This window comes from Poecilia reticulata, chromosome 6, assembly GCF_904066995.2.
Source record: "Poecilia reticulata chromosome 6, P_reticulata-male-v2, whole genome shotgun sequence".
NCBI classification, from domain to species: domain Eukaryota; kingdom Metazoa; phylum Chordata; class Actinopteri; order Cyprinodontiformes; family Poeciliidae; genus Poecilia; species Poecilia reticulata.
Window position 1 is genome coordinate 30,258,538 of NC_088835.1, and position 27,895 is coordinate 30,286,432.

General features: G+C 37.8%; 1 protein-coding gene and 1 long non-coding RNA gene across 3 annotated transcripts in view; one reads left to right on the forward strand and one right to left on the reverse strand.

Annotated features, from left to right (window-relative positions):
- The window catches only part of LOC103481212 (uncharacterized), a 52,850-nt gene extending 42,012 nt beyond the window's left edge, over positions 1-10,838 (forward strand). The window contains exons 3-4 of one of the 2 annotated variants that reach the window (XR_014087979.1): positions 4,034-4,133; positions 10,751-10,838. This is a non-coding gene — a long non-coding RNA (uncharacterized LOC103481212). Of the gene's footprint in view, positions 1-4,033; positions 4,134-7,742; positions 7,831-10,750 lie in introns of those variants that run through there. The other variant, XR_014087980.1, reaches the window with a different exon arrangement.
- On the reverse strand, positions 1-27,556 carry ranbp10 (RAN binding protein 10). The gene is made up of 15 exons (XM_008436545.3): positions 27,133-27,556; positions 20,290-20,401; positions 17,354-17,406; positions 12,107-12,274; positions 11,957-11,979; positions 10,743-10,927; positions 10,443-10,555; positions 10,265-10,373; positions 9,416-9,564; positions 9,136-9,343; positions 7,783-7,922; positions 6,794-6,942; positions 5,346-5,457; positions 4,190-4,359; positions 1-4,101 (listed from the first exon to the last, which is right to left on the reverse strand). Exons 1-14 carry the CDS (start codon positions 27,332-27,334, stop codon positions 4,229-4,231), a joined length of 1,854 nt encoding a protein of 617 aa, XP_008434767.1. The 5' UTR covers positions 27,335-27,556; the 3' UTR covers positions 1-4,101; positions 4,190-4,228.
- Positions 27,557-27,895: the final 339 nt, after the last annotated feature.

Genomic DNA, 27,895 nt, shown 5'->3' on the forward strand with positions numbered 1-27,895 from the left:
TTCATATGCATATGGATGTATTTTAATAAAAATAATTCTGTCAAAATTAAACAGAATACAATATTTATCTTTAAACATGTTTCCAATACTTTTTTTTTTTTTTACAATTATCATTTTTCCTTTTTTTATTGTTTTAAAGTTTTTAAAGTCATGCTAAGTAGATAATAATTCATTTCACAATGTTTTTTTTTTATTTTTAAATTTTTTTTTCTTTTATTTTTTTTACATTTTTTATATATTTAGGTAAAACTCAAAAGTCTCCCCCCAAGAAATAAAAACAAAATAAAATGAAGGTAGAAGTCATTTGTGCATCACTCGTCTGCATGGTCAGCACGGAGGGGAGGACAGAGGTCAGAGGTCAAACTGAGGAAGGCGAAGTGAACCTCAAGCTTTGCTTTTAAATAAAAACAGGAACAGATAAGAGGCTGAAATCACATTTTTGTGTTTTAATACCTACTTGAACATTTAAGGAAGCCTAACATAACGGATTACTTTGGATCTTTGAAGTGAGGTTCTCTAATCTGGATTATTACTGCAGTACATTCAGATGGGAGGAACCAGATTAGAGCTGAGCAATAAACTCTCATTTCTTCATACCGGATCTGATTTTCCAAAAATTCGATTGATTAAATTGATTTTTCGCTCAACTCCAGAGGAAAGCTAACAGTCTTTGGCTTCTCACTGATGTAAAATTATCAGATTATCACCCACTGGTATCCTCGTTTTTAAAGGCCAAATTTAGTATAAATATCAAAATAATTGCACAGTAATGCTTTAGAGAGAAAAAGCCTGTTGATGCATATTTCACACACACCAAATATTGCATTTAAAAGACATGTTTTCTACTTTTTTATTGAAGAAATTTAGACTTTTTGCTGTTTGGTGTTGCATATGAAGCTACAATAGACATGGAGTTTGAAATAACTGAAAATAATTCCTAATTGTTTTTATGTTCAACTAATTTTCTACTTGCAGCACAAATCTGTTGAAAATGAGCAAAATACCTTTTTCAAATATAGTTTTCCGTCAGTGTTTTGGCCTCTGTGACAGGAAGTGTTGGGTTATGAATTTTCTTCACTTTCCAAAACAATAATAAGGTACTAATAGGTCTGAGACAATGTAAACCGCAGGTGTCCAAAGTGTGGCCCACGGGCCATTAGTGGCACTTGAAATGATTTTGTTCGGCCCCTGACCACAAGTCAGGAATGGTGAAAATATGGCTGACAAAATAGAAAACGATGGATGGGTAATTGTCTGGTTTTCTTTTAGTAATGCAACAGTCCAAAGCCCTTTTTTTTACATCAAGATTAAAAATCACAAACTAATTTTTTGGATCTTTCATTTAATTAATTTTGTGGGTTGCCAGAAATTTAAAGAGTTTGGGGCCAAAAGTTGGACACCACTAATGTAAAACAAACAATCTAATTCATTATAGAGAGTTATCACCCACTAATATCGCATAATAAAATAATCTCCAAACACGACATCCAACATCTGAAGATCCAACTAAGCTCAAACTTGAGATGAATTTAAGGTCAGAATTAATTTAAAGGTAGAATGTGCAGGTTAATCTGGATTATCTCTCTGCTTTGATTTATTCAAATTGGATTAAAAAATATCACAATAAATGAATTTTTGCATCTTTAATTAATTTTGTGGCCCCCCAGTAGTTTAAACTTTCTAGTTTTGTGACTCTGGGCAAAAAATGTGAATATTACTGATGTAAACAAAATAATTTATTAAGTATAGAGAATTATCACCTGATAATATAATAAACCTGCTGTATAATGAAGCTAAAATGAGGTACAACAAGGGTCTCACTGTTATTTCATCAAATTCAGTTTGCTTAAGTAAGGTACTGACTGTTAACAGCTACTCCACTGAACCCCACTTCAGGAGATCCAAAAAGCTCAAACTGGAGGTGAATTGAAACTCACAAACCAACGTAATCTGGATTATCTCTCTGCTTTGTTGACTCTGAAACAGGAAGTGGAGGAAAATCTTGTTAGCGAGCGCGCAGAGGAGGAAAACTTTCATCTTATTGCACAGAAATCGAGCTGAACTCTGGAACAAAAGGCTGGTGAAAGAAAGGCTGCGGTTTAATCATCACAAAGTGCACCTTAAAATTACAGGCTTCCCTGTTTGTCACATGATTTCACCTCTTTATTTGAAGCTCTAGCTGCGACTGCAGGAGCACACAGCGGGTCAGAGTGTGGAGGGGGGAAAGCGAAGCCTGCGGTAATGAAACTCGACTTTCCGACGTGCGCACACTGTGCTTGTTAGCCGGCTTTTGATACTGATTTTCTTTATGCTCATAATAGAGTAGGACTCGGCCCCGAGGGCAGGTGTCGCAGGTGCAGCGGGGATCAGCGCCGCCACCTGCAACCACCTCTCTGATTGGCCGGTGCGGCGCTTGTTACAGTGAAATTAAGGCTGCGACACCTCTCTGCTCCCGGTTAGCGATCGCCGCCGCGGAGGACCTTCAATTATGTTTTCTGAACACGGCTGATGTTCTTTTTCTTGTTTTTCTGGGAAAGTTTTCAGGAATATTACATTAGCTTTAATCAGAAACAACAGCCGGGGTTTAATGCTTTTTTATTTCTAACTTTGGGGGATAATTTTTCCAGCTAACGAGGGGAAAGTTTCACAGACTTGGTTCCCGCCGTACTTTTATTAAACATCAGAAGTTGAAAAATAACAGATTTATTTTTCTAAATAATGACACAATAAAGCAACTGCTGAGATATTTTTTTTGAAGACTTTGAAATGTGCCAGGCTTTCCTTGAATCTTTGAATGTTATAACTTTCTGAAAAGAAAAATCACATTTTTAGATATAAAAACGCCATTTTTCCCTCTGCTACGCTGTTTCATTTAACTAAATAATTTACATTTTAACTGTAAAAATGCCGCCGGTATGAGAGCCCCAGGGAGAAAATGATTCTTAGTCCAAATGAGACAAAAACTGAGCGGCTTCACTGCAGTAACTGGATTACAAAGAAGCAAGGAGGGGGAAGCATCATGCTGCGGGGTCTGGAAATGTTTGAATTATAATTAAAAGGATCATTTTTTATCATAAAGAGGCTCTAAAAAAACATGATGGCAAAAAAAACATGTGACTGAGTTTTAATTTGCTTAAAAAGCATAATTTAGTCATTTATGAAGAATTTATTTCTTGTTTTTGATGATCTATTGAAATTATCCGAGATGATAAAGCAACAAAGCAACTGCAGTGATTTTTAAAAACAAGATTTAAAACTTTAAACGTCCAAAAGAAGATTTAGAAAGTAGCCAAACTTTCACTGAATCGTTGAGTTTTACATGAAAAAACAATTTCTTCCTCTGCTGGGCTGAGTCGGTATTGGTATTTTTCGTAAATTAAACTAAATAATTTAAATTTTATCGCTATTTTAGTGCGATAAAATGAGACAAAGACGGTTTCACTGCAATAACAGAGGGGAAGCATGATGCTGTGGGGCCTGGAAATGAATTATAAAGCTGAAATTAGCTGATTTATTTGTTAATTAAAGCCAGTAGGAATAATTTTGACCCAATGTTAATTAAACATGTTTTAACTTTGTTAAATTCATGTTTCTAAAACGTATCGCTGTTTGCAGTAAAATCCAGATGAAATAAATCGCTAAAAGCTCATTTTTACGTTGCTCAGCATTTAAAGCTCGTCCGGTTCGGGTTGAATTATTTCTGGTTCTTACGGGTTCTGGTTCTGGTTCTGAAAGATCTGGGAGAACAGAAACAACAAAACCGACGACAGGAATTGAAGTCCAACCGTTACAGCAAAAGAAAATAACAATACTAGTAAAATAAAAAAAAGGGGGGGAATATGATTAGTTTGTCCAGGATGAGCACAACAAACTGACAAAATACTAAAAAAACAAAAACAAAACAAAAAAACGGCTAAATAAACTGAATAATAATAATAATAATAATATTTAAATAGTGTCACACATTTATTAAATCTGATAATACTAAATTAAATAGGAAGCCTCCTTCCCTTCTCTTCTCTGATCCAATCAGACGCATGCTCGCCTCTTCGTCACCATGGCAACGACCAGCTGGACATCTCAGTGCTGCTCAGCAGTTACCTGACGACAGACAGGTCCAGGTAACGGTTCAGGTGAGGTCTGGATTTTCATGTTTGTATGTTGGTTTGTTTCTGGAGGTTCTGCTCACCTGACCGGGTCGGGTCGGGGCGGGGGAAGGGGGGCGGGGCTAGTGCAAAAAGTTGTCTATCCTGGCGAAGGAGCAGGAACCGGACCGGACCCGGGCCATGAGCTGGACGCACTCGGTGGCCTGGCCCAGCGCCAGCATCAGCGGCGGCTGCTTGGGGAGGTTCTGGGATTCTGGACGGGAAGTTTTGTTCATTTAAACGCTTTCTGAGCTGCTAAAGTCAGAAACTGAAAACAAGTTAATAAACAGTAGATTTTGTTTATTTACATGACTTAATATCTGCTTATTTGATACATTTATTACTTTTCAATTCAGCTTAAAAATGTAACAGTTTAGGTTTATTTGTATAAACCTTTTATTTTTATGCATCTTGATTTTTATTGTTTTTGTTTTTAAGTTCTAATTTTTCTTTCAAATATTAAAATTAAACAAATTAGACTGTAAAAATAATAGAGTGAAAACTAAAATAAATAAAAAAACTGTGATGACAATTTATTTATATAATCTTAATTTGGATGTTTAAATCTAAATAACTTAAAATATGACTGTAGTAGTAATGAGAGTAATCATAATTATTGATAATATAATGAATAATAGTGAATAACACAATTAATATTATTTTGACTATTACTTTAATTATTATTAAGATTATTATTATTATAACAATTATATTACAATAATAAAACAATTATTCTTATAACAATATATATTATTATTGATATGACATTAATAATAAATATTATTATTACATTAATATCATTAATAATATTTCATATTAAATGACTACATGAGTAAATAAAATATTTATTATTACTACTTAATATTATTCAGTAACAACAACAATAATAATAATAATAATAATAATAATAATAATAATAATAATATTACAACTACCACCATCATTAGAGTTGTTGTTATTCATAATTAAAATAAAAACAATAAATTCATAATATTTCAATAAAAAAATGTAAACAAGCACCAACATTACTAAATATTAACGTTTTGGCTCATTTTATTTTCAATTAACCTAATTTAATACAATTTATTTTTTAGGTTTAGAGAAATTGTAAAATAAATTAAAGTATTTGATAAAAAAAAAAGAAAAAAAACAAACATTGAGCTGCATCAAAACTGCTGTGAATTTAAACTGATTGTTTACCCAGAATGGCGCTGTTAAGAGCGGAGCAGAGCGACTCTCTCTGCGTGGGGTCCAACTGCTGGCCCACCGGGCAGTTCCAGGGGTCCGAGTACGCCAGCAGGCTGAACGCATCCTACACACACACACAGAGAAAGAGAGGGCGATCGATCACAGCTGAATTTGTCTGCATGTGGCATCAAGCAGATTTATTTTGTTTCATTTCCTCATTAAATCAACATGTTTACCTCCTCTCTCCTGATTGGCTCCTTCAATTAGAGATGTAGCCAATCAGCTCTCATCATGAAAGATTTTAAAGTCCGACATTTTTCTTCATTTCAACATGAAGCAGTTTTTGTTCATGTTGCAGGATGTAATATGAATTTAAAATAATAGATGTTTTCATGTTTTAAGCGTTTTTATCGTTTTGTTTCAGGGTCAGCTGAGACCCCTAGTGGTGAAAACAAGTCATAACACCACGATGAGACACTATTGGTTCACTTTGACCACCAGTCAACATTATTCCTGCATGACTGAGAAGTTTATTCTTTATTTAGCTCATTTCATAAATCAACTGGTTAAAAAAAATACCTTCAAAATCATTTATTTAAATTCACAAAAACATGAAGGGGAAACACTTTTGAACATCTTGTAAAACTAATTTTTTACTGAGCCACAGCAGTTTGATTCATTTGTATATTTAAGTATTTTTATTTACACATGGTAACTGATTTCAGATTGTTTTTGTTGGCCAAAATTAGTGTGCATTTAAATTTATTTAGCTACAAATATATTTAAATACATTTACATGTATTTATCCATAGACACATTTAAATGCAATCCTATTAAATAAATCTATAATGTGATTTTGCAAGTATTAATATTTTTTTATTCTAGTGAAAGGAAACGTTAAAGGAAAGCGAAAAGGATGGGACGAGCTAAAACATATTTAGTTTTGAAGTGACATATTTGTTTGGCCAAATAAAATATTTAGAAAAGCAAAAAACGTTGAATATTATTATTGGGGTATATAAAAATATATTGTGATATAATTTTTTTTGTCAGCATCTCCCATCTCTAAGGAGACATGTTCTATTTAACCACAGCAGTTTGTTTCATTTGTGTATTTAAGTATTTTTATTTATACTTTGTAACTGATTTTGGCCAAAATTAGTCTGAATTTATATTTATTTATCCATTTGACCTTTTCTGTGACACACAAAACGTATTCTGTTATTTCGTAAATATTTACATGTATTTTTTTTATCCCAGTAACTATTTGTGAATTTAAAAAAAGTATAATTTGAAGTTACATATTGTCACTTTCCTAACATATTGGCCTAAATCACTTTTTGATGATTTAGGTTTAAAACAAAAACACACAAGAAAAAGCAGAAAATGTGGAGTATGTGTTGTGATCTTATTATTTGTCAGTAAAAAAAGGTAAAGGTGAGTTTCTGCAGGTGGGTTACCTGTAACATCTTCTTGTGCGTGGTGTTGGTGCCGTAGTCGTGGCACAGCTGTTCGCTGAGCGCCTGCAGCTCCCGTCCAAACTGGATCATCCTCTCTGTGGCCGCCTGGTTCCCCCCACACAGCTGCTTGCTGCTCCTGCGGCCCTTGTCTGCATACGACATGCAATGATTTCAGTAATCCATTAATTTATCAGCTATCCATCCTTCCATCCATCCATTTTCTTTACACCCTTGTCCCTCAGTGGGTCAGGAGGTGCTGGTGCCTCTCCAGCTAGCGTACCGGGCGAGAGGCGGGGTCACCTGGACAGGTCGCCAGTCTGTCGCAGGGCAACACAGAGACAGACAACCATGCACACACACACACACACACTCACACCTAGGGACAATTAACCTGACAGTCATGTTTCTGGACTGTGGGAGGAAACCGGAGTACCTGGAGAAAACCCACCATGCACAGGGAGAACATGGAGACTCCATGCAGAACTGTTACTGTTACTCCGACAATTAATCAATCAATCAGATTTTTTTTTAAATAAAAATAATCGGCACATTCTGCAGATTTTTCCTTAGTTTTTTGTATTTTTAATTGTTGCGTTTAAGTTTATTATTTCTACGATAAATATTGATTAACTGTTTTTGTTTTTCATTTTTTATATTTGAATCTATCAAAGAATGAGGTGACACTACACGGATAAAACCACAAAAGGCAAAATTGCTAGACTTAGTAAATATTACAGTGAAAACAAAACCAAAACAACAATGACAACAAGTTTCTATCATTTTAACTTGAGTGTTTATGTTTGAATGATTCAACATATAGCAGCAGTGTTAAGGGCTTAACTACTGATTTTTTTATTTGTCTACTCCAGTCAATGATTATTCGATTACTAAATTAGCTGACAGTTGTTTAAATGTTCCAGCCTTGAAGCACTACATGTTCCTGCTGCAGAAAACACCCAGGATGCCATGAGGAGGCGTGTTTCTTTGACCTGTGACCCCGTTGCAGATGCTGTTGTCGTCGGGCTGCAGGATCTCTTCATGTCGGTACGTGCCGTTCATGATCCGCGCCGACGAGCCGTCCACCACGCCGTTGGTGTAATGCTCCGCCTCGATCTCCATCTCGCTGTCGCTGGCACAAACACAAACAAATCCAGGGTTAAAACGATGAGTTTGTTAAAGACAACAGGAATTAACTGGAAAATTGTTTGCAGTTAACAATTAAAGGCCCTAAGACTCAGTCTAGTAACAAATATCCCGATTAGATTCACAAAACAATAGGGCTGTGTAATAATATCGATTTTGCGATATATATCGATATTTTCTTTCCTAGAAAGAAATCGATATTAATTCGCAAGTATCGTAACATCCAACTGTCATCTGGCTCACTCACTGCTTGCTTCGCCGAGAGAGTGATTAGGTCATCAGGTTTAGTGATTCCTTCAGATGTTAAGTGTCAAGGTTAAAAAGGTATCAAACTATTCAGAGCAGGTACTTGGTGAACTTTATTTACTTTACAAATGCATGTAAGCTACAGTTTGTACTGTTTCAATTAAAAGAAACATGTTTTCTCACCACTTCTCTGATTCATTTTGTCCAGCTGTCGACTTTAAGTCTGTGTCCATGTCCAACCAGAGCCAGGTATTGTGTAGTTGGTGCTTTTAATCAGTTTTCAGTTAAATTAATTCAATCCAACTCTATAACAGTCACAAAATGTCACCAAAATCACTCTGTGTCTCTAAAATCTTTCAGAAAAGATTTTCTGAAATCTTTTCTGAAAGATTTACAGCAAGAACCAGGAGCTTGTTTTGAGTCAATAATTCCTTAATTTTGATGAAAAAGTTCTAGTTGAACTGGTAGATTATTTAACTTAGGACATGTGAAAAATTGTTATAAGTGAAATAATCTGACAGTGGAACTAACAGTTTTTGCACAAACGCAGCACAAATATTTGACGGCAAATTTGTCTGAGTTGAATCATGTGGGGTTGGCGTTGATGGACATTTTGACCTTTAAACTTTCATTAATATCTTCAAAAGGAAAAGCAGCACAAAACAAATCTTGCTGCGTAAACACAACCAAGTTGATTCGCCCCAATTTTGTCTGATTTGAAGACCTTTCATGATCTCTGGAAATATATCTTTAAGACCACAAACAAACATTTGTGCTGCACAAATGTAGCACAAATATTTGACAACAATTTTGTTGGATCTGAAGAAGTTGAGGCGTCAAACATCATGCAGGTGTCTTCTCCAAAGGTTTTCGTTGGGAAAAGATTTTTTAAATATGAACAAGAATCAAAAATCAGACGTTTTATGTCCACAGGCGTTTAAACGTCTTCCTACCTGGTTTCCTGGTTGCTGTTGGCGCTGTGCGGCTGGCTCTTGGTGGAGTCGGAGGAGTTGGACTCGGAGTAGTTTATGGAGGACGGGGAGGAGGAGCTGGATGAGGAGGTGGAGGAGGAGGCGCTCGGGTATTTGATGCTGCTGCCGCCGTGAACCTTCGCCTTGTTGGGCGGGGCGACGCCGTTACTGCAGGTGGGGCTTTCCGCTCCTATTGGGAGGCAGAAACAGGTTCTCTCAGCGCCCTGTCAGTGTGTGTGACTGTGTGTGTGTTTTTTCGTACCTCCACTGTGGACGTGCGTGCCGCTGGCGGCGTGCCGCGGGCTGAGGTTGGGGGAGCCGGGGTAACTGTCCTGGGACTTTGGGGAGCGAACCGTCAGGCAGCGAACTTCGCTGTCCGTCCCGTTCACCATTTCCACGAACTGCCGACACCTGCAGGGAACTGGGGTTACTGGTTGTACTGGGATTTTACAAATCGATTTTATTGATTAATCTAATTTTTGGTTTATGAAGATTTAATTTATGAAAAATCAGTTTTTTATTTTTCACCAATGCATTTGTTGGGTTTCTATAGTTCAGAGTGATGTCAGCACACTCAGGGCAGCCATCTTGTTTTTCTGCTTCTGTTTATCTGGATTTGAATTCAGGTCAGCGCTACGATGGAATAATAGGAAAACTACTAAAACTATGATTTTATTACAATAATAGAGTCACAGTATAAAAGGAATACAGTCGCACGACAATAAATTCAAAATAATACAAAATAATCCCTTGTATACAACTTATACAGGCGATAATTGGAATAAAAGGAACTATTGGAAAATATTTTCTGTGATTTGTGATTTCTTTTTTCAAAGGAAAGTGAAACAAAAATAAAAAGCGATTAAAATTGGAAATCTGGGTGAGCTGTGGTGGCACAGGGGTTCAGCACAGTCCACATATGGAGGCCTTAGTCCTCGACGTGGCCATCGCAGGTTCGATTCCTTTGCCACATGTCTTCCCCTTCTCTCATTACCCACTTTCCTGTCAACTAACTATCAAATAAAGGCCACTAGAGCCGATAAAACCTTTAAGAACTCAGAAATCTGAGATTTTATTTTCCAGCCGCAGCTGCAGCTGGGAGCGGACTTACTTCAACATGAAGAGCAGGTTGGGGTTGCGTTCCAGCAGACCCGGGTAGAGCTGCTGGGTGGCGTCGATGGCTTCACCGACCCGACCCGCCAGAACCAGCTTCTGTATTCCTGCAGAACAGAGCTGATGTTCAGACAGGAACCGAGATGGAGGCTCACGCAGCTGGACGATTCACTCACTCTGCCTGTTCTTTATAGACGTCTGGTCCTCCTGTATCGTGGTCTCTGTGGCTCTGGCAAACGCTGTTGCAGTCGCACAATACCCATGATGCACCAGGTAGCTGGACACCATGCTGAACACAGCAGAGGAAAATATGCTTTGATTTACAAAACAAAGCACCATTGTCTGCTAATGCGAAAACGCTATACAACCAATGCTAGTCATCGTTGGCTAGAAGTTTTTTTGTCCTCCAGCAGGGAAGTCATGTTGCAACGTGTCTAAAAGAACAGGATTCATCTAATTTTGAGTGATTCCCTTACTTCTGCAGGACGGCCTGCCACTCCCCCAGCCGCTCGCCGATCGGGAAGCTGGTGATCATCCCGTGGATCTTCGCCCGCCACTCGCTCATGTAGTCCTCGATGTCGAAGACGAACGGCTGCTGGCCAAAGTTGGCGTCGACGATCTCTCCGGGCGTCTGGAGCCCCACGGTGGGGTACAGGTTGGGCTGGGAGAGATTCACACAACAATCAGACTTTAGTAGATAAATAAAATACCAAACTGCATGAGGATACTGAGATTGTCCCTATTTTAACAGCGTTGTTGTTTCAGGAAACACAACAATTCGCTGCTAGATCTACTCTAGCAGCAAATATTCACTGAATCTCAAAGATAATCCTGCAACTTTTCTCCACCAACAACAATGCTACTGCAGTACAGACAGCGTCTGCACTAGCATGTAGCATATGAGAGGTTTCTGCACCTCTAACATCAGATTTGCTGCTGAGGAACGAAAGAAATAACAATAATAAGATGGAGAAAGACTTAAAGAGCAAAGAAAAAGAAAAATGAATGAAAACAAGAGAACCAAAAAGTGGAAGTAAGAGAAAGAAAGAGAAACAGAGCAAAAGAAGTAAGAAAAAGGGTAAAGAGAAAGAAATAAAAAGTAAAATAACATGAGTGACAGAAAGAGCAAAAGCAAGAGTGAAAGAGAAAGAGTGAAAGAAAGAAAGTAAAAGAATGTAAGGATGAAAGACAAGGCAAAAGAAAAAGCAAAAGAAAAAGCATAAGTTTTTAGTAACAAAAGAGAAAAGAAAGTAAGCAAAAGAAAGAGGAAAAAGTCAAAGAGGAAGAGCAGAAAAAGAAAACAGAGCAAGAGTGAAAGAAATTCAAAAGACAGACAGAAAGAAAAGAAAACAAAAGAGGGCAAAAAATAAGCAAAATAACAAAAGAGAAAAAAGTTTCAAAATTGAAAGAGCGAAAGAAAAAAAAGCCAAATAAAAGTACAAGAAAGAGAGCAAAACCGCAAATGAAAAAGCAAAAGAGGAAAAAAGAGAGACAAAGAGAGAGAGAGAGAGAGAGAGAGAGAGAGAGAGAGAGAGAGAGAGTGAAACAAAAAAACTGAAGGAGTGAAGATCTGGAAATCTTTTCTGTATTTCTCCAGCTTTTAGGAATCTTGCATTCTTCACATTAAATCCCTGCAACATCAAACCAGAGAAGAAGAGCGCGGCGGGAGCTGATTGGCTACGATACTCACAGGAAGGTCCGTGAAGGCAACACCTGCGGGAACAAAGCAGAGGAATCAGTAAGAAACTCGGACACGGCACCACGACGTCACGTCGCTAAACCGCCACGACGTCACGTCGCTACGCCACCACGACGTCACGTCGCTACGCGAGCGACAAACCTAGGCTGATGCCGTTCTTGGTGTAGAAGCAGGTGTTGTTGATGAGGTTGACGCAGCAGCCAATCACGTCGCCTGTGGTGAACGTCGGCCCGTACGGCTGGCCGGTCCCAGAGGAGCAGAATGAGTGGCCGTCGTCGCCGTGGTAACCGTACGAGTGCTTGTCCCATCCTGAAGAAGAGGAGGAAGACGAGGATCAGATTTTACACTTTGGAGTCCAACAGCAGGAGGAAGAGGAGGCAGAGGAGGAAGAGGAGTGGGGAGAAAGAGGAGGCAGGTTACTCATCAACTCGGGTTTTTATCAAATTGGTGCTGAAATTTCACACAAACTCTCTACCAGCCTGCAGTTCACTGGACGGCCAGCAGGGGGCCGGAAAATAACTGGTGAGTTGCTGCTGACAGGAGTAACATGAACCAGAACCAGAACTAATAACCAGAACCAGAACCAAGAACCAGAACTAAGAACCAGAACCAGAACTAATAACCAGAACCAGAACTAATAACCAGAACCAGAACCAAGAACCAGAACTAAGAACCAGAACCAGAACTAAGAACCAGAACTAATAACCAGAACCAGAACCAAGAACCAGAACTAAGAACCAGAACCAGGAGAAAGCTTTCAGCTCGTCACTGTTTAAATGCTTTTTCCAACTCATGTTTTTGTAAATATTATCTGTTGTGCAATTTAATTGAAATAAATTTGAAAACAAAAAGAGTGAAACTAGTTTTCATTGTTTTTCTCTCTTTTGTTCTTTTTTGCTCTCCTTCTTTGCTCTTTTACTGGTGAATTTTTTAACATTTTTTCTTTTTTCCTCTCTTGCTCTTTTCATTCTCTTTTCATTCTTTTTCTCTAAATTGTCTTTATTCAGTTTTTGTTTCTTTCCTTAGATCTTTCTTTTTGTTTCTTTTCATCTCTTCTTTTAATAGTTTATTTGATCTCTTTTTTGCTCTTTTTTCCACTCTTTCTGTTCTTTTGGCTTTCTTTTGTCTCTCTGTCTTTGCTTAAAATTTAGATTTTTATATGTTGAATGGTAAATATTGTATAAAATATTGTTTCAAAGGTTGAATAAGGGAAAGTTTAGTGGAAGGATAGAGGCTGTTTGGAAAGAGTGAGTGTTAACAATTTTGTGTCTAAGATTTTAAAAAAAAGATGCAACTGAATTATGCCCTTTTTGTCAGGAAACAGAAACAACTTTTCATTTGTTTCTCGAATGTAAGCGACTTGCATCATTGTTTATTTTGTTTGATGTTTTTTAAAACTGTGGACTGAAGTGGCTTTTATATTTGATGCAGGCTAGACAAAAAATAATCTGCAAAGTGGAAATTGTTACATTCTTTGAAAGGAAAGCAACATTTTTCCTTCAGATAAGCAGAAAAAGTAAGATAAACAATGCTGCCGGGGAAAAGTTGACAGTGTTCACTTTGATGATTAAAAATAGAGTAAAAGCTGATTTTCAGTTTTTTCAGTAATGAATAACCTGACAGTTTTTCCTCTATGCTGTGTTTTTATGTGTTCTGTGGTTGGTGTAGTTTTAAACAGGTAGCTTTAAACTCTGTTTATGTTTAAGTTTGTTAGGGCGTAAAATTTTAATTAATGCTCGACATGATTAATCAGATACTTGATTTACCGGTCGATCTACGTTCCCACCCTCATCTATGGTCATGAGCTTTGGGTCATGACCGAAAGAACGAGATCATGGGTACAAGCGGCCGAAATGAGTTTCCTCCGCAGGGTGGCTGGGCTCTCCCTTAGAGATAGGGTGAGAAGCTCGGTCATCCGGGAGGGACTCAGAGTAGAGCCGCTGCTCCTCCACGTCGAGAGGAGCCAGTTGAGGCTCGGGCATCTGGTCAGGATGCCTCCTGGACGCCTCCCTGGTGAGGTGTTCCGGGCACGTCCCACCGGGAGGAGGCCTCGGGGAAGACCCAGGACACGCTGGAGGGATTACGTCTCTCGGCTGGCCTGGGAACGCCTTGGGATTCCCCCGGAGGAGCTGGAAGAAGTGGCTGGGGAGAGGGAAGTCTGGGCCTCCCTTCTGAAGCTGCTGCCCCCGCGACCCGACCCCGGATAAGCGGAAGAAAATGGATGGATGGATGGATGGATGGATGGATGATTAATCAGATTAATCATTGTGAATCGATTATTGAAATAATCGTCAACTGATTTAGTAATTGATTAATTGTTAACTGAAGCCTGAAATAAGTCACTTGCTGAAAATTAAGCCAGAACTGTACTAAATATAAGTTTTGCATTTAAGATAAAAATAATCACCTTTTCTGTCAATAAGTTTGGCATGATTTTATATTCACCTTGTTCGAATTAATCATCAGAATAATCAATTACTAAAATAATCGCTATTTTCCAATGTTCAATAAAAAATAAAGTGTTAACCTTTTCTGTTCTCTTTCACTCTCCTTGCTTTGACTTGAAAACAAGACACAATAAAATGTTTTTTTTAAGAAATCAGTTTATTTATTTTCATTTTTAATGAATTCCTATTATTGTACAAAAAAGGCTCAAGAAGTTTAATGAATAATCTACAGAATTTTTTTATCTGATTAATCGATAACTTGTCAAAATGAAAGATTAATCAAAATGCGTACTTGAAAAATAAGTGTTAAAAATCTTTCTTTCTTCCTCTCTTTGTTCTGAATCAAAAATCGGTTTTGAATTGAATTGTTGAGCCACAAATCAAAACTGAAAGATAGTAAAATATTCCCACAATTATTATAATTTTTAAAGTATTAAGAATAATTGATGGCTGAATGAATAAATAACGCCAACACACATTAAACGTTTTTTGTTAAACCAGAAAGTTATTTTCATCCAGATTAGTCTGATGAAACACTCGGACTGATTCGTTATTGTCGGGACAAGCGGGTCCGATTTCTGCACAGCACGAGGAAACTATTGGGTCTGCAACACATCAGGCTGCCGTCTCTGCGTAAAGTTTGGCCCCAAATCGAGCTTTGCAGGAATTCTCCTTCCTCCTGAGCGAACTCGAGCTCAAAGCCGTCGGCGGAGCGGTCGGCGCTCCACCTCAGCTGCTGCGGGCGCGTTGTTGACAAAAAGCAAAGCAGGGTTAGGGAAAGTAGGTCACTGGACAGGACAGATTTTAGCTGCACACTTGGATATGTGCAAATATGAACCTGTGAAAATGCAGTGAAGTTTTAATCTGTTTGTGTTCGCATCCCCATTGTGCGGCGGTGTTTTCCTTTAGGCTTGGGTACATATTGTCCTTCGTCTCCCCATGTGTGTCCTTATGTGAATACACCGCTGTCTGTCTCTCTCTCTCTCTGTGTGTGTGAGGTATTAGATTAATCTGCTGACAGGGATATTGCCTCTAAAGCCAGGCTCACTGCTCCAACATGCTAATGAAATGGACAGGCCTCCACAGCAGGATCACACACAGAGGTCAGCGGTGGGAAACAAACGACAGTCATAGATCAGATTTATTTGGTAGACATTTTTCCCCTCGGATGTTTTACGTCGTTGTTTGTGATGCGTTTAATAAAATCAACTGCGTGGAAGAAGAAACTTAGCAAATCTAGTTGTTTTCTTCTAGAGTTTGGCACCTATTGTTTTTGAGTCAGTTTGATAAATGAAGCACATTTCTCATAATCAATATTTTGTAGTACATTTAATTATATTTAATTATTTGATTAATTTTGTCCCTTTTGGGCATAAATACATATTTCATCACTGTGAAATAACTTCATCTGTCAAACTGAAACATAAAAGTCGAGTTCTGGGGCCAAACCTGGATCCGCTGAACTCTACTTAGTTTCAATTCTCTGAAAATCACGCTAAAATAAATTACTGAACCAATTTAATGCTTATTTATCTTATGATACATTTAATTAATGATTTAATTATGTAGTTGGTTAATTTTATCCCTTTTGACCTCCATACCTGCAGCTTCACCAGGAAATAATTTGATCTGTCAAATCCACCAATCACAGTCGAGGGGCGGGGCTAACATTGATCTGTTAAACTCCACTAGTTTAGCCTCAATTCTTTGAAGATCATGTCTAAATAAATTATTTAGGCATTTATTTATTTATTTCATGGTACATTTAATTAATTAATGATTTTAAAACAATATATCAAGTGTTGTCTCTTTTGGCCTTCCATACCTGCAGCATCGCCATAAAATAATTTTATCTCTCAAACTCACAAAGTCAAAGGACGGAGTGTACACTGATCCTCAGGCTTTAAAAATCCTGCTTAAATAAATGATTTAAACATTTAATTAAACATTTATTTCATGGCGCATTTAATTAACAACTTAATAATGTATTTATTTAATTTAGTCTCTTTCAGACCTTTACTGACTTCACCAAACCAATTTATTTGACTGGCCGGTTGCTCGCATTTGGGTTTTAAAGTCATTTCTACCAAAAGTAACATTTTCCAAGCAGTTAGAGGAAAAGTTTGTGTGTAATCAGACCAGTATGAAGTCACACCATGAACTGGAGTCCACAACCTCCATGTGACGTCTGCCGATGGTGACTTGCCCCGACATGTTCTCTCTGTCGCTGTTAAACCTCTTTATCCACCGCTGATGTCCACTTATCAAGGAGTCATCCAGAATCTGATCTTCTTAGTGTCTTTTTTTGTACTTTAATACATTTTACGGGCTCCGCTATGTTTCTGGAGAAAACGGTTTTGTTGTAGGTCAAAACTTTCCCAGAGTTCGCCACAAGTCCGGGCTACAATGTTCAATTGTAATCTGAGCTGATGAAGTCACAGCCCAATAAGTAATTAAAAGATTTTAGGGACAAACTCTGTTTGCAATTGTGGCGTAATGTGAGGGAGCAGAAAGGAACAAAAGCAGAGGATGTTTTTCTTGCCAAAGTGGCTGAAATCCTGGCTCAGACCCAGAGAGCCGATAATATGCTGAGACAATGAGATTATGAAATCATGCAGCAAGTTTGTGGAACATAACCTTCAATACGTTTTATATTCTAATAAACATTTCCCACTGGAACTGGAAGACATTTTAAATATCCAAAATAAATTAACAAAACAATAGAAACAACAAATAAAACCAGTAATGAAGTCTGTGGAAACAAAATTATCCTTCAAAATCAGGACTGAAGATATTCATCATCCAGTTTTTGGTAGAAAAATAGAAAAAAACTATAAACCATGGAAATGGAAATTTTGGGGTTCGTTTTAATTTTCCATGCAATTAATTGATTTATTGCTTATTGTGTCAGGCCTAATGATCATAATTCAGGGTTACTCACCAGGCAGTCTGTTCATGTTGACTCCCTGTGCAGACAGGCCGATGCCCATGTACCTGAAAACAGGAAGAGGGATTTTACTAATTCATCAGCGTACATACAGACCCAGAGCAGCTTGTTCCTGCCGCATTTTAACCGGAAAACATTTCAGAAAAGATCCAGCAGAAACGTTGAACAGTGACGTCTTTGGGCTGCTCACATTTGCTGCCTCCATGGGAGACAACGAACATGAAAAGTGGCGGCGGAGACGCCTCTCAAAGCGGGCTGCTGGCGTTCTCACAGCAGGACCTGGGGAAAGCTCTTTGCTCAGTGAAACCAGTCACAGACTGCGCTGCATCTGGCACAAGCTGAGGTCATCACTTCCTGAGATAAATATCTGCATGAAGAAGAAGGTTTGTTCTGCGACTGAGTCAATGAATCTGCAGAGCCAGAGGAGGGTGGAGGGAGGATGACTTCAGATAAACTCAGAGAAGTCAAGAGCCATGTTGTGGTAAATTCAACAATCTGTATATTAGCTCTGTGATGACTCCTTATTCAACACGAGCAGCTGTGGAAGAAGTCTTTTATTACACAGATAAATTAATAACACCATGAAAATAAAATCTAGATATTTGTAGAATAAAGGCAGAATGTTACCAGAGATAATATTTCATCAAGTTTTTTGTGTCAGAGGTATCATAAAATACCTCTGACACAACATGCTAATGATGTGTCATTAGCACATCATTAGCATGTTGATGTGCTAATGACATCAACATGCTAATGCTAATGATGTTTTGTGTTTTCCATGGCCTGCAAAACACAAAAACAATTATTAGCTATACGCAGAAACACGTTTTTGAAGGCAAAAAAAATATGATTATTCAATAAGCGGGGTACAAATAAGCCTAATTCTGTTTATATAAATATGTTCTACCTTAGCTTTAATCATAATGCTTCCATTTACACCTGAGCTACTCAAGGCTCACCCTGCCTTTGAGTAAAACCAGCTGTAACATTGATTCATTTAGTAATTTTATTAAAGTAGTAATAAAATTACTACTTTATTCTCCTATTATGACTTTATCCTCATATTATTACTACTTTATTCTCATAATACTGATTTATGTCACATTAGAAGCATTTTTAATAATGCTAATTTTACTGTACAACTTTTTTCTTGTATTAAGACTTTATTCATGTAATATTATGACTTTATTCTCATAATTCATTTATTTTTCTTACCCTGGACCTCATACTTTATTGTAGGGGGCCATATACTGTAGGTGATGCCCAAAAAACACATCAGTGACGATTTTTCCTCATTTGTTACATTCTCCAAATGATTGAAGAACCTGAATAACAGAATAAACAAATATGTATGTCGTTCAACTAAAATTATTCAATAATTTAGCAGCAAAAAGCGTTCTTAAATTTTAAAAAATGCTTATTTTGTTGATTAAAATGTGATTAATGTTGATTAATTAGATACACAGCATTAAACTCCAGTAAGAATTTAACATTTAACCCATCGGTCTTTAACTTTAAAAACTGAAAACAGGAATTCAAGGGGAGAAAATGTCTGATTATACAAACATGGGGAATAAAGGTGGTTTAAAAACAAATATATACTGATACATTCTGCACCGATCACTATTTGAACAGTTCAGAGAGATACGGATTACTTTTCCAAAAAGGCAAAAGTTTTTCCTTTTTGGAAAAAGCAACAGGCCTAAAACCCACAAATATTAAATATTTCATTATGTGTCTGCAGCGCAGACCGGTCTCCTGCCCAGCTGACCCAGATGTGCATTACTCTCCGTACATAACTGGGTCAGCCTCCACATTATGATGATTCTGGTTCTGTTGGGAAGAAGCTTTGGATTTTCAGTTAACATGGACTCTCCAGTGACAGATTTGTCCCGTCGGATTTGATGAGGAAGAGATTACGGCTAAATCTGCCAACTTTTGGGTTGTCCTATTTTCGGTTCAACTGTAGATGATGTAAAGGTTAAATTTCAGCTAAAACGACAAGCAGAGACAACGAACCCACCAAACTGCAGGGACTGGCTTTTTTTGTTCTTGCTGTTGTTTTAAAGCTGGAAAAGAAATATGGTGGATAACTACAGCCAGACTAAGATCTTTATTTAAATCACGAGAATAAAGCCGTAAAGTTTTTTTCTCGTATTACAACTTTTTTCTTACATTATTACGACTTTTTTATCGTATTATTGCGACTTTTTTCTCCTGGTATAACCACTTTTTCTCTTATGACGACTTCTTTCTCACATTGTTACAACTTGTTACTTGTAATACGAGTTTATTCTCTCATATTCTGCCTTTTTTTTAATACCATTACGACTTTATCCTTGTATTATTTCGACTTTACTTATTTAAGTTTTGTAAATTAATTCTCATGTTATTTTGACTTACTATTTCATGACGTAACACTACGACTACGTTCTTGCACAACTTTTTTCTTGCAATATTATTACTTTTTCTCATAATATTATAACCGTATTCTCTTAATTTAATTATTTTCTTAGCGTGGCCCTAATATTCTTTCATTAAAATTATTGGAGGACATATTTGTGAACAAACACTCGTAAACACACGTAAAAAGCAGAGTTGAGGAGTAAAAACTAAAGATGCACCGATCTAAAAATTCGGGCCGATATCAATGTCCAATCTTAATTTAGCTTTTATGGCAGTTTACCGATATTTACTGATATTTTAATAACGTTTTGATAAACCACCACAACGCTGTGATTGCTTCTCTCACTGCCACATGACCAAGCTCCTCACTCACCCTGCCAGCTGTAACATTGATTCACATACTCATCAATATATGAGATAAAGTGAAGACGACCACCATCTTTATTTTGTCTCTAAAACAATTCCTCCACAACAGGAACCATCCAGTGGTAACTCAGGAGAAAAGTTTGTTTGTTTCTTCTTACCCGTCTCGACCTTTACTGACAATCTTCACTTCGAAGTAGTAAATCCCGCAGGCGGCGGGGATCGGGTGAGTGGCTCGCACTGACGCTGCATCCTTATGGTTCTTTCCATGGCCTGCAAAACACAAAAACAATTATTAGCTACACGCAGAAACACGTTTTTGAAGGCAAAAAAATATGATTATTCAATAAGCGGGGGACAAATTAGCCTAATTCTGTTTATATAAATATGTTCTACCTTAGCTTTATTCATAATGTTTCCATTTACACCTGAGCTAAAGCCGATAGTCAAGCATGATGTTTTTTTAATGTTGTTCAGGACTTCCACAACAATTAATCAAGACAAATTATTATAATAAAGTCTGGCTCAATTGAACAAATACATAAATAAACGAGGAATAACTACAAGTTTTGTGTCAATGGGTTAAAAGGAAATCGTTTATACTGTAAAAAAAGATTTTAAATAATGTTGAAAAAAGCACCAATGTGTCAATAATTTAATATGCAAATAATCAAAAATCTTGAAACTGTAAATGTGTTAAATCTTTTCAAACCAGACTGCCTGTTCCATGACCTCTTAAACCAAAGTGTGTTATTAGAACAAGCCTACATGTGAGCAGCATGCCCAGGCATGTTCGCGTTGTGTGTTAGCCGATGATTGTCCAGTCCCATATTTGCACCAATATCCATCTGGTCTATTTATAGAAAGCCGACACATCTTGTCGCAGTATGAAACAAAATGCCAAAGTTTATTTTTTAAAATTCAGATGCTGGAAAACGTGATGAGGAGTCAAACTGTGAAATAATGAGCTCCCCTTCGCTGCTACCGGAGCCCATTATGTTGGAGAAATAACTACAACGAACACTAGGTGCATCAGAAACGTCCACTCCTTCACCAAAGGTCAGAGTTCAAGAGGTCAAACTCTGAAACAACATCATGCTTACTAGAATATCTGTGTTCACGCCTGAGGTTCTATCTTTGGCTACCAGCTGGGTGAAAGAGCAAAATCTATCAGCTCAATAAGGAAAAGTACAGCATGATGAGTGTTGCCCTCTGCCTGAGCAGCAGAGGAGCGAACAACGTCCTCAGGAAGGCCGCAGAGGAGACATTTACAAAGTGACAGAAAATATAACCCTGATATGGACAGGAACATAAAAATCACACAAGGTTGCGTTTAAAGTTGTTCCTATTTGTTTAAGCTGACTCCATGAACAACACCAACATATGTCCCAGTTTGATAGAAAGAAAATATGACTTTAGGTCCAACCCATAGAGGACGGGTGTCCAAACTTTTTCCCATGGAGGCCATAATGCAGTGGTGGGAGAAGTTAACTATAAAGCTAGTTGCGCTAAGCCTAACAAACTAATCGAACATTAGATCTGATAGCACTAAAGTGCTATACCAACATGGTGTTTAGCAGAAGCTAATGCTAACATGCTAAATGCAAGCATGTTCTTACCCTCCATGCATCAATGACATAGCATGTCACAAGATAGTATATTGCCCCCAACAGGGTAAATTTGTCATTTCTCACTGAGAAGACAATTATTGATCAGCTATTAATGTGCAGAATGCAACTAAATGGAAAATAGAAAAGCAGTCATTTTACTTGTTTATTTGTATCTCTTAAAGTAAGAAGAACATGCTAACAACTTTTTACAGATTCCCAGATTGTTGAGAAAGTTGAACTGTTTTCCTTTTGGGGACACTGTGTGAATCAGCCAGCGGATCTAGACTTCATGTAATGGATGGACGGGAGGAGTTAAATAGTTGCAGTCCAGAAAGAAAAACTGGGTTAGCAGAGGCTAAATTTCACTCATGTGCTCTTGCTTGAACCCATCATCATGTGAACCAAACCATAGATCATCAGCGTCATTACCAGGGATGTTCAGATGCTCTAGGATAACTTCCCACTATGTTCATCTCATCTTTATCTTGTTTAATGGGTCTTGAGCTCTGGGGACCCACTAAGTTACTAGGCCAAGTAAAAAAAAAAGCTGCATTAGGGTGATAATGCTCAATGCTGTAAATACGCAGCAGCAGATTGCAACACAACTGCTGCCACAAGCTTTTTCCAACCCCTACTGACTGCTGCAACCTGCAGCAATCTGCCAACTCTCATTTCATCCCCTATACAGAAGGTCAACAGAATGAAACATAAGAAGGGAAGATTTTATGAGGCGTTTGTGGACGACGTATCTGCAAGTTTCAAAAAGTCAATTTTAAGACATGTTCAGATCTTTTTAATGCCATCTTGAATTAAATTTAAGACATGTTCAGATCTTTTTAATGCCATCTTGAATTAAATTTAAGACATGTTCAGATCTTTTTAATGCCATCTTGAATGAAATTTAAGACAGAACAACCATATAGCAATCCTGCAGTATTACAGACAAGCTTTGTGTTTCTCACATAGCATTTGGCCTTAACATCCATAGTGCCAAGTTTAAAGGGTTTTCTTTTTTATCCGGAATGCACCTAGTATCTAATAGATTGGCAAGAGAAGTGAGCCAGTAGCAATAGATTTGCACTTATTCATGACACATGCAAGAAAGCTACCTAGCTAGCTAGCAACAGTGAATTAGCAGCTAATTGGCGCTAGCCCCAACCGCCTTGACTGTGACTCAAACTGACAGAAAAGTCCCACGACACAAAAACAAAATACATACGAGAATACAACATCAAGTATAACTGTCGCGACACAACAGCCTGAAATTTGTGTCTGAACATTCAGAGACACATAAAGACAGTTACAAAGTCAGCCTCCTATCACCTGAAGAACATTTACAGAAAAGAACAAGGACAAAATCCTCCATGCATTTATCTTTAGTTGCACTGATTACTGCAACAGTGTCTTCACATGTCTGAATAAAACATCAGACAGCTGCAGCTGATCCAGAGCGCTGCTGCTCAGAGAATAAACTTTAAAATTCTTCTGTTAATTCATAAATCACTGAGTGGCTAAGCACCAACGTACAGTAAAGGTCTGTTTTTTGTTATATTTACTGGTTTTTAAGACATCGTTACGTTCTTCTTGACTTTCCACTGAACATGAATGCTTGTGCACAGTGAGTCTAGGTAGGGAGTTTGTGTGGCCTTGAAGGGAGAAAATTGGCACACCGGTCAAAATAGCATCCAAACCACCAGGGTGAGGTAACAGAGCAGGAGCTGGAGGAATCAGGCGGAGAGAAAATATCCTGCACAGGCCAGAAAAAGACTCATTTATGTGTCATCCATTAACAAATGTGCAGTGTCACCTAATCTCTACACTCCTCGCAGACAAAAAGGCTCAATGGCCTACATACGCCCAACATGAAGCGGCATGATTTATCTTTAACCACAGATCGCTTTGGCATGTGCACATACTTCAGGACACATTATATCCTATAAAAATACATGGTGATGCACCACAATCTATTCAGTTAATCAGCAGTGGGCCCAGTAATTATTCATTAATTGATCAGAGGGCTCTATCCGGCCATCTGCCGGGGAAATTCTTCATTTCAACAGCTGATATTTCTCAGAAAAGCTTTTGGAAGCAGGTTAGATATACATTCTCCTAACCTCTGCAAAAAGCAACCAGGGTCAACATAACTGACTGAAGCTGTACATCAAGATTACTTTTTATTGATACAAAAAAAATTATATGAATATTTGTTCTCACGAAGCTACAAAATGGCCTGATTTGGGTAATGGGATATATAAATTATTGAATTTAGCCAGACTAAAGTTTGTTTACGTAGAAAGTCTGGTTTGTTTGGTGAGGTGTGAATATGTGACCAAACCAAATCAACAAACTCTGGTCCATCTACAAACCTCAGTCTCAGGTTGGCTGAAGTGAACTTTGGTGAGGTTCGAATACATATCTGAACGCCAAGCAGACAAGGGACTGCTCCAAAAGCAGGAAGACTACAGCACAGGGCATTCTGGGTAAATACAACCAAAACAAACACGCTAGCCAAGCGCTGACAGGAGAAATGGCTAGTGGTCTTTTACCAAAGACAAAAGAGAAAAACTTCACCGCTAAATTCTCACGTTTACATTTACTGAAGAAGGAAGTTGTGCTCAGTGTTTTTGTCTTTTCCTTCAGTGGTTCTTGGTGCACAGTGCCCCCACAGGCGAGGAGGGGAACAGGATGTTGTTTGTTTGACACAATGCAGTGTGAAAGAAAACCGCAGCAGCTTAAAATGTAACAAATGTTGCAACTTTTGTCCCCAACCAAAACTGAGCTTTTCAGTTATTTTGACTTTGAAAAATCCGCTAGAAACTATTAAATATTTTTCAACCGGACATATTAGCTCAAGAAATGCACAAAATAAGCACAATTTGTACACGTAGCTATATATTCTTATGCAACAAAATTCAAGTATGTTATGATCTACTGTGTTTTTTTTTAAATCCAACTATTCTGTTTTTGTAATTTTTGCCACTTGCTGCTGTATTTTGATTTGCTGGTTGTGATTGGATCTTTTTTAACCTGATTGGACTTGATTGGATGAAAACAATGTCTCTGTGATTGGCTGGTGGTAGGATTTGTTTAAATACCATTCCGAGTTCTGAACATAGATGTTGATTTAACTGAGAAAATTATTTTTTTGGGTGATATTTCATTACCAACACCAAAGCTCAATTACTGATAGCTCTGAGAATCAAATAGAATCTCTTTAATAAACTCTGACAACATGAAGTAGGCTAAAATAAACAACACCGTCGAAAAGAAATTAAAAAAAAAAGACGAGAAACACAATAACTGACGTCTATCAGTCTGGAAAGGAATTAAAATCCATTTCCAAGGTTTGAGAACCAGGAGCCACCAGTGGAGAAAACATGGAACAGTGGGGAATATCAACATTTGCTTGATGATCTGGAAAGTGTCACTGTGACAAAAATATGGAAACAAATGAAATGTTGAAACTGAGAAAAAAGAAAAGCAATACTTGAAACTGAAAAATATATTTTAATCCAAAACAATAAAAAGACAACTGGAAAAAATTACATGTAGAAAGGTTTGAACCTGAAAAATATTTGTAAAATATTTTAAAATATATATTTTAAAAAATTTTGAGATATTAAAAAAAATTTTTTTTTTTAAAAATAACTAGGAAAAGTTAAAAAATTACTATTATTGTTTTCTTTTTAACAAAACAAAATTGGAACTGGAAATGAGGAAAATTTGACACTGAAAACTAATTTCTAAATTGAAAAAAAAAGATTTCAACCATGAAAAGAAAAATTTTCAAAATCATTTAAAAATTTCATAAAATTTGGGCCCTGTTTGTATGGGTTGGGCCCTCAGACCACAGGGTACTGTGAAATTACAGCAAAAATATTCCTGGTCAAATATTGAGAATCTTATAAAGACATTTCCAGTTCCCACTAGCTGCATTTCCACTAACTGTAAAATTGCACAAACTGGAATTACAAAAATAAATTTGCTTAATAGAACCATGCCAATTTTGAATAAACACAATTTTGATACATTCTGGTAGGGCGAGGTGGTTTTTTTGGTTGTATCAAAGTACACACATTTCACAGAAGTGCAATGGAAACACTGTCTCATCACATGAATCGTGATCATCAACCGGATGTTACTACTGGTAGAAAAGATGAAAAAGACGACAGGAAGTGGTAGGAAGATGATGGTGTGGTATGTTTTCTAATGAGTTACCGCGTGAACAAACATTTTCACATGTGATTTTAATTGCATTTCTCATTTAACAGAATCACCGCAATTGCGAAATTGTGTTTTTTCAACATTAGTAGAATATCAACAAAGTTTTGCACACAGCAAACAAGCCCAGAATTTGAACACTGAAAAATCTGAAACTATATAATTTTTTTTTTCCCCCAGACTTAATGGCATCAATTTAGCTCCATCCATGGAAAAAAACTATAATTGGGGAACTTTTACTGTAAGCATGGTGACAAAAAAAAGTACACCCCTTTTCATTCAAAGGGGACAGAATACAGACGTCATCTTGTTTTAATTTAGGATACAGATGACAGCTTGTGGAGACCTGTGACGGGTTTTCTGGACCGTTTAGTCTGTGTTATTGTTAAAAATGCCAGACTGCTACGCCAGATTTATGACATGATCGGTACACTTGGCCTGGTGTGCTGCGCAGAGGCCTCCTCTCTGCCACAGTTGGAGGCTGTTTTCATGGAGCAGCAAAGCTTTATTCCAGGCCAAGACTTCTGGAAAACACTTCCAGAACGAAATCACGCGAGAAAACGCAACAATGCCATTATCTTTAATGTTTATTTAACGGCTTTGTTTGTTTAAAACCCAAGCAGCTCTGAGCCGCATTGTTAGAGCCTGACAACAAGTTTGGCTTGTTTCCATCCTGTAGCTGCTCTGTTTTCAGAGGAATAACACCCAGAAAGAACAGGCAGGGGCTGTGTTAGCCACAGGGCTGCTACACCACTGCACTAACAGGCTGCTTTGTGCTAGCATTTGTTATGCTTCTGTAAGAGTGACTCCTCACAGTGAGATGGCCAGCCAGTTTCCAGCAGTGGGAACGGTAAATAAACAAAGAATGACGTGGTACTGAGGGTTAATTTCATCTGGTTGCTCATAAAACCAACTGTCAGGGTTAACGAGTTCGCTGTCACCCGTTTGGGAATTCCTGTGCTCGTTTGTGTAACAAAGCAAGGACAGAAGAGGCAGCTCAGGCTAGATTTACCAGGACTACACACACACATATATAGAGTCACCATAATCGCATACAGTGAGTGTGTGTGTGTGTTTCTGAGCCCCCTCCGCAACAACACAGTGACCGATTACAGCTGAGACCTCTCTCCGCTGTAACTGTCAGACCCATCCGGGATGAGGCAGCCCTCTAACCTTTGTAGTGGACCCGCAGGTTGTTCTGTGACAGCCCGATGTAGCTGTATTTATCCTTGGGGCTCCAGGATCGGGGTAAAGGGGTCTCTTCCTCGTTCACAGCCGGGTAGAGCCGCTTCAGCCGCTCGTTCAGCTCCTGTTCCTGCTGGAAACTAAAAGCTGGTTCTCCCAACGGCAGGCTCCCCGCGCCGAGTTCGGCCATGTTTTTTTTCTTCTTGGCCTCCGGTTAGCGTCCTATTCTCGGTCTGTTTCCAGCCAGAGACCCGTGTCAGTCCGCTTGAGCTGTGGGGTGATAGTGAGAGGGACTGTAGGGAGAAAATAGCAGCGGTGCGACATCCCCGGATAAGCAGAATGTACTGAATGTGCTGAAGCTACGCACTATGGGTAATGTAGTTCAGCTCGAGGTTTAGTTTATTGTTGCGACATGGTTGCGACGTCTAGAAAGGACTACAAAGTTCCGCTAGTGTGGCTGCGATTCAGGACCTTCCACTAAGCATGCTAGGAAATGTAGTTTTAATTTTAATAATAATAATAATAATAATAATAATAATAATAATAATAATAATAATAATAATAATGAGAAGAAGGAGAAGAAGTAGGCAAACATTGCATTCACGTTAGAGTACTAATACTTCAACATATTTTTACTTAAGAAAAAGTAAGACATATCCATTCAAGAAATTACTCAAGCAAGAGTAAAAAAGGTATTTGGTAAAACTACTCAGAACAATTATTTTTAAAAATAACGTCATCAGACAGACAA

Excerpts from the sequence above, each read along its gene's own strand:
- ranbp10 (XM_008436545.3), bottom strand. The coding sequence starts at position 27,334 with ATGGCCGAACTCGGCGCGGGGAGCCTGCCGTTGGGAGAACCAGCTTTT. Across the intron at positions 12,275-17,353 it reads CAACATGAACAGACTGCCTG|GATGGGACAAGCACTCGTAC; the intron begins GTGAGTAACCCT and ends CCTCTTCTTCAG. Across the intron at positions 10,928-11,956 it reads TTGCCTTCACGGACCTTCCT|CCCAACCTGTACCCCACCGT; the intron begins GTGAGTATCGTA and ends AATCTCTCCCAG.